The sequence below is a fragment of the Toxotes jaculatrix genome, chromosome 15 (assembly GCF_017976425.1).
Source record: "Toxotes jaculatrix isolate fToxJac2 chromosome 15, fToxJac2.pri, whole genome shotgun sequence".
NCBI classification, from domain to species: domain Eukaryota; kingdom Metazoa; phylum Chordata; class Actinopteri; family Toxotidae; genus Toxotes; species Toxotes jaculatrix.
Genome location: NC_054408.1, coordinates 15,505,460 through 15,521,639, shown reverse-complemented (window position 1 = coordinate 15,521,639; position 16,180 = coordinate 15,505,460). Strand labels below are relative to the sequence as shown.

At 38.8% G+C, this 16,180-nt stretch overlaps 1 protein-coding gene across 2 annotated transcripts in view; it reads left to right on the top strand.

The window, feature by feature from the left end:
• The window catches only part of cps1 (carbamoyl-phosphate synthase 1, mitochondrial), an 88,703-nt gene extending 73,032 nt beyond the window's left edge, over positions 1-15,671 (top strand). For both annotated transcript variants that reach the window (XM_041057887.1, XM_041057888.1), the window contains exons 32-38: positions 333-503; positions 7,942-8,016; positions 8,151-8,249; positions 11,805-11,864; positions 12,113-12,225; positions 13,936-14,065; positions 14,185-15,671. In XM_041057887.1, coding sequence (XP_040913821.1) covers positions 333-503; positions 7,942-8,016; positions 8,151-8,249; positions 11,805-11,864; positions 12,113-12,225; positions 13,936-14,065; positions 14,185-14,298 — 762 coding nt within the window. In that variant the 3' untranslated portion in view covers positions 14,299-15,671. The remainder of the gene's footprint in view (positions 1-332; positions 504-7,941; positions 8,017-8,150; positions 8,250-11,804; positions 11,865-12,112; positions 12,226-13,935; positions 14,066-14,184) is intronic.
• Positions 15,672-16,180: the final 509 nt, after the last annotated feature.

Here is a 16,180-nt window from a genome sequence, read left to right as displayed (position 1 = left end):
GTAGGTAATATTTCCCAGGGTATGACTAAATGATACATCAACATTTTCACACCTGGTTGCAGCAATCGCAATTCACTCGCAGATTGAAATCACCTTGTGTTTGTATTTTATGATAAATGTTACCTGCAGTTTTGATGTTCCAGCTACAGCACACACAAAAATTGTGTGTATATATATTTTGGCCATTTGTTCTGTATGTTTGTGTACTGGTGATATCATCAAGTGTGTGCATCATTTGATTAGCATTAGCTAATTTGTACATTAATTAGTCTGCAAGAATGTTGTCTTTTTGCTTTTTTATATTACAGTATTCGTGTTGTTTATCCTTTTAGGTGATAGAGTGTAATCTGCGGGCGTCACGCTCCTTCCCTTTTGTATCAAAAACAATTGGTGTGGACTTTATCAATGTGGCAACCAAAGTGATGGTGGGAGAGCCACTGGATGAGGCCAGCCTGCCCTCGCTGGAGAAACCCATCATTCCTGTAGACTATGTGGGCATCAAGGTGAGAATGGAAACTGAAATAACTGTTTACAGCTGGGAACTATGTAACCGACTTTCTTCAATCTTTATTCGTTTTATTATAACATATATATTTTTTACATATACATGTATTTTTTAGAGTACAGGGAGTGAATAGATGGATCAGTGGATACACAAATAAGAAGTTGATGGCTTTAGAAGTAAGTGAGGACCCTTCTGACTTGTGGCTTAAACACAAACATGTATTGCAAATGACTGCCCTGTGAAATGGTTTTGTACCAGAGCAGGCAGGACGCAGTTACAAGGACCAGATATTATATTATAATCATGATAGACCTTTTCCACAGAGGACATTTTGACATGTTACAGTAGGAAAAACACAGGTGTAAGTAAATACAGCATTTAATGATGGCTGAATTCCATTTAGCTGCTTCAGTTTCAGGGACCTGGTATTGTGCATGCTGGCTCACTGTCACATATTACAGGGACACTTTAATGGAACAGAGTCTTTGTTAAGTTTATTAGTAACAACTGTCCCTGATGCAATGTCACCAAAGTAAGTAGGATCGGTGAGATGAGAGCGCCATAAAAGATCTTAAGGCAAGTCTTGAGTACAACCAATCACTCACACATGGAACAACAGAATCCAACATCCATAGTATTATTATTTCAGGCGATCACGCTCAAATTACTAACAGGAATTCACCAACATACCCCACGTAGATGGCGCTTAGATATCTCCTGAAAGAACCAGATTTAATCAAATATTTTGAAAGAATGGGCATCCTTTCTTAAAACCAACAGCAGCCCTGATGTAACCACAAGCATTCTCTGGGAAATAACAAAAGCAGTTCTAAGAAGTAGAATAATAGCATATTTCACAAACAACCAAAAAAAACAAACTAGAAGAGAACATTTTGTACAGCGGGAGGTGAAGAGACTGGACATCCTGACCTCTAAAACGCCTACAGACGTAATCATCAAAGAATTACTCCAAACCAAACATAAACGTAATAGTCTTCTTTACAAAAAAAAAAAAAGGGAATACAGTCTTGATCAGCAAGACTCCATTAACAACATTACTACTCCAAACTATACATCCCTGACCATGACACCACATCTATAGAAGCCGATGTTTTTCTGAAGAAACTCAACACAGCCCAGGCAGAGAATTTGGATAAACCACTCAACGTAAATGAACTGAGGAAAGCACTATGACTCATGCCCAACAACAAGTCCCCAGGTTTAGGTGGATACCCAGTTGATTACACTTATCCTTAAACCAAACAAAGACCCCACACATTGCTCCAGCTACTGCCCTATATTGATAGTACACAGTAATGTTAAAATTATAAGCACAACTTTGACATTTCTGTAATCTCATTACTTGTGCACTGGGGTCAGACTGATTTCATTACAGGGAGAAATTCCTCAGGAAAAAATTAAATTCATATACAAGATTATTCATATACATGAAACCAAAACAGATACAATGATTGAGCATCCTTCCATTATTTTAACTCTGGATGCTCTTTTCAGTGTTAAATCATTTCAGCTTTGGCCCCTACATCATCAATTTGATTAAGATTCTATATAACACACACTCACCATCTGTAACAAGTCCTTGCAAGTCAAGGATGCCCATTATCAACATTTCTTTTTGCACTTTTCATAGAACCACTTGTGACATCATTTCAGGCATTAAAACAAAATCGTACATAATAAAATCAGTCTGTTTGCTGATGAACTCTTGCTATATCTAACAGTTCCCTTGACCTGTCAGACCACAGTCTGATTAACAGCTTTGGAAAAGTATCTGGCCATTCCATTAACTGGTCTGAGTCTAAGGTTCTGCCTCTAAGCCATTTTGACTGGGACACTGAGGTTGAGGACCTACCCCATAACCACACAACTGAATCCATTAAACAGCTCAGAATCCATATTTCAACAAACCCAAATGCTATATTCAAACTCAATTTTACCCAGTTACTTCATAGCATCAAAGAAGGCCTGAATAAATGGAATAAACTCGCACTCTTTAATTGGCTGCATTTCCACTGTCAAAATGAAAATTTCTCTGGAAATAAACTATTGGCCACAGCTGCTTCAAAGTTAACACTGCAAATACCACTCTTAGCCTGGAGGAAAGCCAATGACATATTTAACCTCAAACTATCTCCTTCTGCTTTCACTCATATCTGACATAACCCTATTAAAATAAATAAGGAACCCATTAACTTCCCTGCGTGGAAACAGAGAGGAGTAACCAGCCTGGGGCACCTTTTCAGTGGCTGCTCTCTCATGACCTTTGACCTTCTCAAACAAAGATACACTTTACCCCACCACTTTCACAGCCAGTACATACATTTGAAAGAAACTATAAAAATAAAATGAAAGTCCATTGATGTCCATAATTTCACTCCTATCACAAATTTGCAAACTCTTCTCCTTTATGCTAAAATTGTTTAAATTAATCATATTACTCAAGTGGAAAGAGAACAAAATTATCAATAAATCACTGGCTCAATCTGTTAACAGACCACGCAAACCTAGAAATCTCACATCAACCGTAAAGGACAATCTGATCCCATTCCATAACATCTGGTCTCCTTTCCTGCATTTAATCCAAAGTGGTTTCCTTTCTACACCACCTCACTCACTCAGATATTCCCCTCCCCAATATGACAACTCACGTGCCTGGTATTGTTTTCACCTTGTGAGTCTGAGTGTGTTTGTGTGTGTACTGTATGTGTCATCATGGCAAAATGTAGTCTTGGAGAGACCCCATGCAGAGGGAACCACCATAGTGTCGATTTTGATTACTTTGGTTCTTTGGTGTTTATATGTCTGTCTGTCTGACAGATCCCTGCAAAACCCACATGCCCCTCTGATCTAACCAATGGTCATCCAGGAGCTTCTGTGGATGGGTCTCTTTAAAGAGTCAGGTGGCCATGTTTTCAACCTGTGTGCCCTTGGAGTGACCTTTATTTTTGGTCAGCCTATGACCTACAGTCACCCCAAAATATGCACCAAGTACCACCCGTGTGAATCTGTGGTCAGCCCAAGTTGTTGCCCAAATGTTTCTGGTCAGCACGTGTACTGTCTTGGTCATTGTGTTGCTCCGCGCCCATGAGAGGAAGATTAAACCAATATCTTCATTATGCTGTTACATCAGTTTTTTTAGATGTCACTTTTGTGTCTATTTGTGTACATTAAAACAGCTGCTTGAGACTTTAAGTAGGGTTCAGGGCTTAAAAAAATGCATTTGCTCTCTGGCTAATTAAATTACAGGATTAATAGCTGTTATCACTCTAAAGTCTTCTGACACAAAAGAAATGTACCCAGTTGGCCCAAGTGTGATAACTCTTTAATTATATTTGTGAAAATACTTGTAATTGATATGGTCCAAAATTAATGACTTTGCCTTTGGAAAACTACATTTTCATTGTAGCTTTCCTGTCTATTTGCTGATCTTGAACCCAGAATTGTCAAGAAAAAGATTGCAAAAGGGTCCAAGGTAATCAATTACAAAATTAATCAGGGATTTTCAACAATAGAAAATGTGTATTAAAGGGTTTTATATGGATATGAAGATGTGAACTGTTGTTAATTCATAAAGGGCCATGTAATTCTGAGTAATTCTTAAACTAATGTGCAAATTTCCAGAATTAAGAGATTTTAATGGCCACAGCCGCAATGGTGAGTTCAGGGGTAATAGCTACCTGTTCTTTGATAGTGACTGATAACTTTCCTTACAAGTCCCGAATAACCATGTCTCTGAACATCCTACTGTCTGATATGTTTTGAATGGTCAGAAAATGAGTTCCTGTGTAAGAGCCTTCCATGTATGATTTCTTAATAGGCAGTGCAGGCTCAGCTAGTACAGCTTTCTTTAGATCACGTAACAAAGACAGCAATTACTTCATCCCTCTACCTAGGCATGATGGTGGGGAGTAGTAGGTGCTTTCACATACCGGCTGGGAGGCTTACTTCTTAGATTGGGTATGAGAGAGTTTACGTGTCGCCAGCTGTTCCAAAGCTATTTTTTTCCTAAGTAATTTCTCCCTCTAATTACAACAGAGCTGCTGTAACAATGGCTGTAGTTTGGAGCCAATCACGCAGGTATAATCCCCCACTCTTCCCCACCACCTAAAGTTTTCAATTTCTAGGCTGCACAGTGGTGAGGAATATTAATCAGAGCTCTGAATACTCCAGGCGCCAGGCTTAAAAGACTTCCAGAGTTTACTTAGAGTCTATGATACAGACTTCGTATACCCCAACTGATATGGGCTGTGATAGAAACCTAGCCACAATACATGACAATTGTTTAACGAAGTAGTACTAATTTCTTTCTTCCTGTTTAACACATTACTGCTGCCATAACATCAAGCCCCCACTGTAAACACACTGATGTCTGAAACCATTATCCGGCCTTAGTAGCCTGAAATGTGTACCATCAATATGTACTGTCTCTCTCAGCCTTCATCCTCACAGTATCATCACAAGGCTCAAGTCATTGCCATCCAGAGAGACCATCTTCATTTTTCTGTCTCATTCCCTCTCAGCCTCTCTATGTTGCTCTTGCTGTCTCTTTTCTCAGACAGTCCCTTGTTTGGGACCATGTTGTTTTCTTTTCACTAACAAGTCCCCATTGTGTAATTTCTGTCTCTATATACAAACTCACTGGAACAATAACATAGTTGTATTTATGACACTGAGAGGAAGAAGAGCATGAAAACAACTTTTGAGGGGGAGGAAGCTGGTTTGCTGTCTGTCCCCAGTGCACACTTAATGGCTGAAGAAAAATCACTTCCAACTGTTGGATGTTTTGTCCCCTTGACCATGGCATGCAAGGCATTATGGTGACTTCTGAAATACACATATTCTTGAGAGTCTAATGACCCAAGAAAAATACAAGCTTGAAACATCATAGACATCATCAACAGAAAAACGCTTTAATGCAAGGATGCCGTGTTAATACCACCCAAGCGTTACCTGAACAAAAGCACATCGGCATAGAAATATCTCAGATTTCAACTTTTGGCTGCAATCTGTTGCACAGTTTTAGATGTTTGCATTACCGCCCGTCTTCTCCATAGACAAAAATGGGAGTCATTTGACAGAGTGACTGTATTCTACCTTTAAATGGGTCACTACATACACAGCTGTAGTGCTTTAAATCGTTTTTTACTTTTTCTTTTTTGTTCTTTTGTTATAATATCAAAATATTCATCTTTTGCGATATCAGTAAAAAAATCTGGGCATTGTCATTCAGAAATCTGTTGGTACAAATGTAACTGTTAATTTGCGTTCAGCTGTGAACATAAAGACATTTCCACAGGTGCCACTTCCGCCTTCAACAAGGCCCATGGTGAGCGACAATGTTATGTGGAAATGTCTTACTTTATTCGTTCCCTTTTCCAGTGGAGCTCAGCTGGTGCCCCAAGATAACATTGTTCATGTTGTGGAGCCTCGCATTTCTGTCTGTTAGGAGTGGGCGGTCGGTGTGGGATAGGAAGATGGGGAGGTAATGTTTGTGTGTGCCACTAGGATGTTGTGGTTAGAGAGGCTTGGCTATGGTGATAATCACATACGTTCAGTTTCTGAGACACACCATTACAAATGAGACCACTGAGTTTTTCATAATTCTGTTCATGAAGGCTTGTATTGTTTCTCATTTTCAGAGCATTTAAATCTCCCTGGGTGATCGTGCTGCCATTTTCCTAACAGCTTCCCTCTTGTTTGTGGTTATATTATGTTTCTACTTTCATTTCTGCTTTGTAGTTTTAAATGATTAAGAAGAGGCTGCAGTAGTTTTGGTTCTGCAGTTGGTGTGCTGGGTTAGGAGCCTTCTTCATTTAGATGATGTACCAATCCACTGTTCTGTATTTACATTTTCTCAGTTACCTGCAAGCATATGTCTTTGCGTCACTCCTTCTTTGTTACTGTCTTCTCTGCCACTAATTTCATTGTTGTTTCTAGTCACAAAAGTTCAGAAGTTCCCTCTCACTGTTATCCTCCCTCTGTATGTGTTCCTCTCCCTGTATTTCATTTTCTTTCTTGGTTACATTCTGCCATTTTATCTCTGCATACTTCCCTGTCTTTCTCTAACTCTTTGAACAAAGCCGTGATAAGCAATGCTGGTTCCCTGTCTGCATTCCCTTCTTTTCGTCCTTCCTTACATTAGTATGCTAACATTACATTCAGCTGATTAGATAGCCCGCTTCAAGGATGAATCCCCACCTTGTGGCCCTTGCTTCTATGTGTGTGTGTGTTTCAGTGTGCGTACACATGAGCCACACAATATCACACCACTTCACTCGTTTCTAGGTAATGGGGGTCGTCTGCTTTTACATGGAGAAATAAGAATGGCTTTCCACATGGCGCCCAACCACTCTTAATGTGTCTGTAATACAATAACAAGATAGTGTATTCTGCTCGTTTCTCCCTGTCTCTATTTTTTAATTTTTGTTTTATCTTTTCCTCTCCCACTCCTTTTGTTTTATTCTCTACCCATCTTTTCATCATTTCTGCCGTGACTGTGGAATTCTTTTTCTTTTATACATTCCCTAATTTTATTTATTTTCTTCATCATTTTTTCTCTCCTTACTGTCTCACCTGTCCTCTCAATAAGTCTTGTGTGTGTGTGTGTGTGTGTGTGTGTGTGTGTGTGTGTATATATATATATATATATATATATATATATATATATATACACACATATATTATATATTATATATATACACACACACACACACACACACACACACATAGATATACTTTTTTTCCTTTTTTCCATACTTCCTTTCCTCTTCTGGCTCACTCTGGCATTACTTTATCAGTCAGGCCACCTCCCTTCTCTTCCCCTTCTTCTCAGTGTGGAGACAGCATGTCAGACAGGCTGTTACAGGGACTGGTGGACTGCAGTTTAAGAAGCCTCCTTTCTTTTCAGATTTCCTCTTTTAGCAGTTGTAATCTTAACCTCTTCAGCTCTATGTGTAGCCCTCTCTCTCTCCTCTCTCTTATTTTTCTCATGTGCCCTTAAAGTTTCATCGCTGAAGCAGAAATGGTGGTTTGCATGAGACCAAATGAAATAATTATTCGTTCTGGGGAAAAAAAAACATCCCTTATTAGTTTGTGCTTTTATCTATCATTAAACATTCATTATTTGCCATTTATTCTTCTATATTCATATTCAACTGCCTGAGACTTGGTTCACCAGCTACTTTTTAATTTAATACCAGCTTTACTTTACCTTTAGGTGGCAGCAAACCCCTGAGGTGATTCTAGTAGACTGCAAACATACTGTGATGATTACCGTTTATGTGGCAAATGATTACTGATTCCCTCTTAATTTGATGTATTTTATTTTAAACCACCTTTTTGAGGTCATTGGCGTCACATGTGGCGATGTCCTACTACTTCAAAAGAAGTCCTTTCCTCTTCCCTTTGTCCATCAGGCACCCATGTTCTCCTGGCCACGGCTGAGGGATGCAGACCCCGTACTTCGCTGTGAGATGGCCTCCACTGGAGAAGTAAGCACATAGAATACAATTCAGCCCACTCTTTCTGTTAATACCTGTGCAATTTTTTTTTTCTGCCAATCTAAATTGGAGAGTCAGTGTTAACAGCTACTCATGTGGGGTCTTGTTCATGTGTTTTCTTGCAGGTAGCTTGCTTTGGACCAAACATTTATTCAGCCTTCCTGAAAGCGATGCTCTCCACAGGCTTCAAGCTGCCACAGAAGGGCATTCTGATTGGGATTCAGGTAAGAGTACAGCCATCTGGAGGTCCACTTGCCTCCTGTTTGTGTTTCCTTTTGGTGCCTCCTGCCCACAAGACACCAAATGTGAGGTGCCTTCTGAACAGGTGGCCTCAATCTTCTAGGCTATCAGCTTCTCACAGGTCCACCTTGGCTGTCCTCAGTTTGTTTCACACAAAAGCACATCTTGATTCTTGCGACTAACAATCTAATGTGACTTAAAACTCTGATCAGCTCTCAACTGACAATGTGTGAATGGCCCAGAGAGGTTTGAATACAGTTTGCAAAGTGGAAGACAGATGAAGATAGATGGAAAAGATTTGTGAATCTGATGGTGTTACACCTGAATGAATCAGATGAACTCCGCAGATATACAACTCAGTCACTAGCTTCAAACAAACCTGATCCTTGTTTAAGAAAAAAACAAAAAATGACAAAACTAGTTCTATATTTAAAAAAAAAAACATTTTCCTCATCAACTAAATGCTCAGCTACAGCCAGAAAAGAAGTAAACGTAAGCCTGGGCACTGTGGTTTATAATGACACCACATTACATGAGTTTTAGTAATTAAGTCTTGCTGCCACCCTAGGTTGCCAAACTGCTAGTTTGACTAATGCAGCTTGAACAAAGCACTCACAACACTAGCTGTGTAATTGGTGCTCTAGGGGAACAGGTCCACATCAAGGCAAGTGCCTGGGGTCACATACGCATCATAACATGGCTGACAAGCAGCAGCACTTTAGGTCAACAAATCCAGAACACACATAGAAACACTGATGAGATTTACCTCCCATAGATTTAACAAAGGTTGTGGTAGTGGGATTAAAACTGTTTTTTTTTTCTTTTGACTGTGCAACCTTGTAAAGGAGTCTAGGGGCAAAAGACTTTGGCCTCAAGCTTGAGGGCGGTAATTTCACACTGTCTGTATATAAGTGTCATTTTGGTATTGGGACTCCCTTGTACTACAATGTTATTGTTGGTGCAGCGTTTGTGGTGTAGGTGTGTTATGAATACTCTACTGGCAAATTTGACTAATGTGTTGCCACACCTTCAGCGTCTGCCTCTCAGACACTGTAATTGTAGCCATCTCTCTGTGTTCTTGACCATTTGCAAAATCTCTCAGCCAACTGTTTGATTGATTGTACAGTCACAGCTAAGCAGCCATTACTAGGCTTTTTCAATTTTGAATTTGAGTTTCAAACATGCAGCTTTACATACTTTACAGATTTACATCTATTGTTTTTATATTTTTTAACAGTATCATTTGCAGTTAAAACAAAATAGTTAAGAACATTAAGACTGTTCAATCAATACTAATGTCCTAATCAATATTCATTACGTTAACAATAGATTAGATGAAAGGGGGTACATATAGTGATAGTTGCTACCTGCAGGCACACCATGCTGCTGCTGCTGCTCTACTAGCATGGTGCTCACATTGTGTAGACATAGTGTTGGTCTCATTGTTCTCAACCTTGTTTCAGTAACCGGAAGCTGGCGGCTGTTTTCAAAAACAAAAAAAAAACTCTGTACACTACCCACCCTGCACTAACACAGACAAAATTAGCAACTAGCTGGTGAACATAACATTTAGTGTAGCAGCTAGAGAGAGCCAAATATTTCCCTCAGGAGTTCATGGTGAGCAAAACGGAGCTAAAACGAGAGCGAGTATTGGACTGAAATTTGTCAGGTAGCCAGAAACACAACTCCAAACGAACGCTGAAGTTGTAAATAAGCAACTTTTGGCTAACGAGTGAACCATATCAACTTAAAAGGTAATAATGAGTCAGTGTTGTGTTTTCAGCTTGTTTCCACTGCCCTGTTATGCCCCAGCCCCCAGAGATTGAGGCAATTTAATTTAAGCTTTTCACACACACTGCAAGCAAACAGGCACCAGAAGTAGTAAAAGAACAGACTGTGATAAAACTGCTGCTTTTCTGAGAAGCTGACACACATCAGTGTTGGAAAACAGGACTGCGCATCCTAAAGAATTGTTGCATGTCAAGCTGTGATGACAGGTGTCAGGACACCTCCGCTGTGTGTGCTGGTATTTTGATGCACATCATTAACTGCGGGAGTGAGTTACCCTCAATTTTGTACATTACACTGAAAAACGATTTACTATGAAGATGAGTACATAGTGTTTATTTTTTGCTATCAGTATATTGGGACACAGCTACAGTCTCTTTAGCTGTCGCTGTCTCTCCACCTGTTGCTGTCTCCCTCTTCCTCTCTTTGTCTAATTCTCTCTGTCTGCCTCTGTCTTTTTAATCAGCCCCACCTTCTTTGTACCAGCTCTGCAGCTTTGTCAGAATGGCACACCAAATTAGAAACTTGCATGTCATGTAGAATATCCAAAACATATCAAACCATATCACAATGATTTTGGTGAGATTGCAATAATTTTAGCAAGCATATTGTTTACTGACATGAAGGGCACCCAGTTTGAGCATAATCATTTGCAAATCAGCAGCAAAAACTCACAAAGGAGTTTCGGCACTGTGAGTATGCTTGGTGGAATCCATTAAGTAGGTCATTTGAAGTTGATGTCAAACAACATAAATGCATTACTAAATTACTTTTTATTCTTCCCTTAACATTCTCACTGTGCTATTTGTGGGAACAATTATGAAAACAGTTGAAATTCCTTAAGACCTTTAACCCAAACAAATCCAGCCCAGTAAAGTATAGTGAAAGTCTGAGCAGCGTCAGGTACAGTATTGTCTGAAATAATTCAGATCCCTTCTTTTTTTGTATATGTTGTGAATAATAATAATGACAAGTTACTTAGAAAATAAATATAGATATAAAAAGGTAAACTGAAAATAAAATCCTAAAAATCAAAGAAAGTAAAACTATTTTGAAAAGCAGAAATAATGTATCCTTGGCATGAAGCACTGTAATGCCAGAATGGCTTCAGGGTCAATCTCCAAAGCCACTGGATGGCCCGCTAAAAGCCTGCCCTTGATTGAACCTCACTGAAAATCTGGGGGAGACTGCTTTTTACCTGCACTCCTTATCAATTCACACCACTTAGTTGGCCACAAACAAGTGAGGCATAATTGGATAAATTGTCTAAGTACAGTTGTGCAAAGCTAGTAGGGAGACAGCATGCATTACACAGTATTTAATATAGGGTTTAAGACATTTTATTTTCTAAACCAGGGATTTGATGATATGATGAGCTCACAGTTTGGTACAACGTAGCGTTCACAGTTTGATGCATACAATATCTTTTGAAAGGGATCTTTCTTTAGTCTCCAAAGTTTGGCTTATTCTGCAGTAATTACCTAACACAACGTAAAATAGCTTCATATCTGCAGTCTTAATTACCATCACGCTGGATCACCCTGAATGCACATTAAGACTAATGGTTTGGAGATGAAGGCAGGTTTAGACCAAACTTTAAATGATGAACAGCACATGATGGGCTCTGTCTCATACAATTCCTGTTAATCATTACGTATGAACTTAAACCCATATCAAAACACTCATTCTGCTGGTCTTCATATGGAGTTGTATCATTTTGTTTTTCAAAAATCTGTCTGCTTCCCCTCCAGCATTCGTTCCGACCCAATTTCCTGGCCACAGCACACCAACTGAAGGAGGAGGGCTTCAAAGTGAGTGCTGAAAGCTTGCATGTATCAAACGCTGCAGACCAGACTTCTCGTTGAAAATCAGACGCATTTTCCTATATGATTTTCAACACTGGTTGAAGGAACTTCCTGGCTCTACTTGTTACTGCCCTCAATTACAGATTAAAAAAAAACAACAAAAAAAACATGCCCAATATGACATATGGGTAAATCATATGTCATATGGGGACATTCTGCACATGTTGTAATGTTGTCTTTTTTCTTTCTTCCAGCTCTATGCAACTGAAGCCACTTCTGCCTGGCTGTGCGCCAATGACGTGTCAGCCACTCCAGTAGCCTGGCCCACTGAGAAGGGAGAAAAGACCAGCTTGCCGAGTATTAAGAGGTTGGGGAATGTTAATTTGAATAGTAAATTGATGTTTTAATTCTTTTGACACGTTCATTGAAACATTGAAAACAAAGCCAGCTCTTGTGAAACTCAGAGTCAAAACCTTGAGGGTAAGATTTCCTTATGGTTTTCTTGAGGCAGTGCTTAAGCAATACATAAACTGTGATTCATTAGATCCAAAATTGGGATATCTAATCAGCATAAGATACTGCCTTAAGATCTAAGGGCATAGCCCCTTCATTATCACCCTAATATGCTGACAAGATCAAAGAAGATGTAGCAGACTGAAGTCCACAGTCATTACATTAACTAGACTAAGGCTTGAATAGAGAGGATGAGGAAAGTCTTATGTCAGAGCAATGCCAAGCTCAGGGTAATCAAAAAAAAAAAAGAGTAGCTGTGTCCTGCTGGTTTTCATTTGGAATGGCCAACAATAAAGTAAAAATGTAACTAATACATTTTAGGAAAAAAAAACATTTAGTTAATTGCACTTAAAGTGAATTTCCAGTTGACTGCTGAAATTAAACATAGGTTACTCTTCCTTTAAAACTTGCTCAAATGTCAGAAGTACAACCTGTTCAAAGGTTTTAGCAGCACAGAATAATTGTAGCAGGCTGACGGTGACTCCAATTTTCAGGTAATGAGTCCGCAAACAAGTCATGATCATGCTACAGTGAGGTCATCTGGACCGTGTGTTTGGAAATGAGCTGGAGAAGAAGAGGATGTAAAGGGAGGGAATTCAATAGGCCTAGACCAAAACACCACACACACAGGCACACATACACAGGCTGGATGGCATCAGCTGTGTGAGGTGGCATAGAGGCCAACCCTTTATGAAGTAGAACATGACCTTTGTTGTCACTGTTGTTTGTCCTTCATATTTTCTATTAGAATTCACCCCTAATTTAATGCTGTCTGTCAAAGGCCTTCAAATGAAAAAGGCTATACAGAAGTCAGGGCTGTTTTTTTGTGTGCATGTGTCTGTGTGTGTGTGTGTGTGTGTGAGAGAGAGAGAGAGAGAGAGAGAGAGAGAGAGAGAGAGAGAGAGCAAGAGGTGCTTTAAGTATTTTTATATATATACACACACATACACACACACACAAACAAAATTAATTCAAACAGCTACAATACAGGGTTATATATTCCTTTTTGGGGAGGCATTTTTTTTATTTTGTCTACTCCCTATGATAGAAAAACAATATAACCCTAATAAACTTAACTTTGTTTTAAAGCTGTAATTCAAGAATAGCATTTCTTTTAACAATTTAAATGACAGTTGTGTGTGAAACTGTCTACACATCTAACCTTAAAAAAAAGATATAGACATTGCATTATTTGACATGCACTGTGATTACTCATACAGAGATGATCAGACCAACAGCATGTTTATATTTGGCCACTAGGAGGCAGAAAAACCCTAAAAGAACCTCATAGCAGCAGAGTTCTTTTATACTGTGTGCTTAAAGTCATGAAACAAACATATTAGCAAAGGGCTGCCTACTAACATGACAGAACAGTATGGTTAAGTAATATATCTGGGTCACTTTAGCCTGCTATATATTCAGATCATTTTCTTCATCATTTGCTGGTTTACTTCGGATGTCTGTTGAAAATTCTGGATCTGGTGCATTAAGTGGTTTAAATTTACTGCTGTGATTATGATCACTTGCGCATTTTATTTATTGTTTTTTTCAATTGTTTTTAAAGACTGATCAGCGAGGGTCATATTGACCTGGTGGTCAACTTGCCCAATAACAACACTCGTCACCTGAAGGATAACTTCCTCATCCGTAGAATGGCTGTCGACCATGGTGTTCCCCTCATCACCAATTACCAGGTCTGTAAATGTCACTACCAGTGACTAGGGAAAAGGGCTTTACATGCTCAGTTTAGATTTACATACTGACTCTCTCGCCTGATGAACTTCAGCTTAATTTTTTTTTCTGTGTTTTTTAGGTGGTGAAGCTGTTTGCAGAAGCTATTCACTACGCAGGTGAGCTTGACACTACCAGTCTCTTCCACTACCGGCAGAAAGACAGCCAACAAAGAGGGGTTAGCCAGCAGGGCTAGAGCTTCCTCCCCCATATCTCACTCACCCTTTGGTTCCCTTTGCAAAACAGCAGTATTAAGCAGGAGCAAAAGTTTGCAATATAGTTTGTTAAATGTTCCTTCTGTTTTCCCATCCCATGGTGCCAAGAAGGTGATATTTTAGTGGCAGGGCTTGCAGTCTGTTAGGAGTTACTTAGACCAAAACGTAATAATCAATGATGTTCATAAACCCTATACCTCATGACAAATTTCATATCAGTATCTACTGTGATAAGGTGCCTTTTAAAAGGGTTTCTAACTAATGCTTTTATTGTTGGTCAGTAATTTTCTTATGTTTTATAGGTAGGTTGTAAACTATTAACAAGCAGATCTCGTGTTGCCAGGTAATGAAAAATCTGTGCTTGGTTTTCCTCCTCCAGGAGGACGCCTGCTTATAAATGTTGATAAATAAGAAATGGTTCTTGCAATAATTAAAGTTTGTATCTGTAAATCTTAAGAAGTTGTTATAAAATGGATTGTGGACCAGATAGTCTGCCGATCTTTTCCAAATGGTCATTGTCAAACAGGTATCATGCTGCCGGAGGAAGGAAGACCAGCCAGAGATTTTTACAACCTGATAGTCCAAAGGTGTTTAAGTGAGGTATAAAGCATTTAGTGAATGAATTATTAGTAAATAAGAACTTACGTTACCTCATATAGACCGCCCCATAAAACGTGACTTATAATAGAGTGGTACCAGAGAGGGTAAATTATACTGTCTTTTTTTTTTCCACTGAAGTATATCCCATAAAGGACAGTGTTGCTGGTGTGTTACAGTGGTTGTATGGTTTTGCTTTTGCTTTTATTTACAACCAGCAGTTTTTATTCTTTGCTTCACATTTCAATTTGGGGCATTTGTGAATTTGATGCAATGACAGTTTTCAGCTTCTCAGGTCTCCCTGACTTTATTTTAATACCAGTGGTTTTGGTAAATCCCTTTTTACTCTTTTGATCTCATTCATATATATTTTGTTTTATACTTAAAATGGTGCAAAAAATATATTGTAAACATGTACAATACAAATGGCTTTTAAAGATGTTGATAAGGTAGCTGTAAGGTAATCATTATGCATTTTCTGATATCACTAAACTTTTATTTTTCAAGAGCTGCAGCCTCATACCCTATCTTTAAAGCTTGAAGTTGATGATAACTGTTTATGTATTATATACATAATGTACATATTCAATGTACAATGTATATATTCAAACTGAGTCTGCATTTGAACCTGCTCTGCGTTTTAAAAGATCACACCATAAGTACATTTATCTATGTACAGATATAATCCCCCACTCTGTTCATTTTGCTGTTGTTTTTTTCATGTGTGTTATGTAAGAATCCGGTGAAATACAATCAGCTCTTCTCTCACATGATATCTGCTCTGCAAGTGTGTGTGTTTGTACTGGACGTGGACATGCATTAGAATCAGTTTGATTTCTGTCGCACACCAAAGCCTCTGCCTTTAAACAGCCTATTCACACACAATATAACAGCACTGAAACATGAGATGGTGAACTGTATGCACCAAATCAAAGAACAAGAGGTTAATAACAAAATATACTATATTAGCCTGCGAACAGGGCATTGTGTTTACTGTAGTTTAAAAAGGGTTCCTGTCAGTAAAGTCTATTAATGCCAATAGAATGCATTTACAAATCCCAACACCCAAAAAGTGCTACCTGAATCTGACAGAAATATGGAGTGAGGACTAACCTCAATATCTGCTGTTCCTCAGTTTAACTTTCTTGTATTGGGACCTTTATGTGTAGACACACAAAAATGTACAAATAATGACTCCAAGGGGGTAAGTACAAAATTACTAACAGTCTGTGTTACCTGAAGCAGAGCTGGAGCAGTTAACCAGAT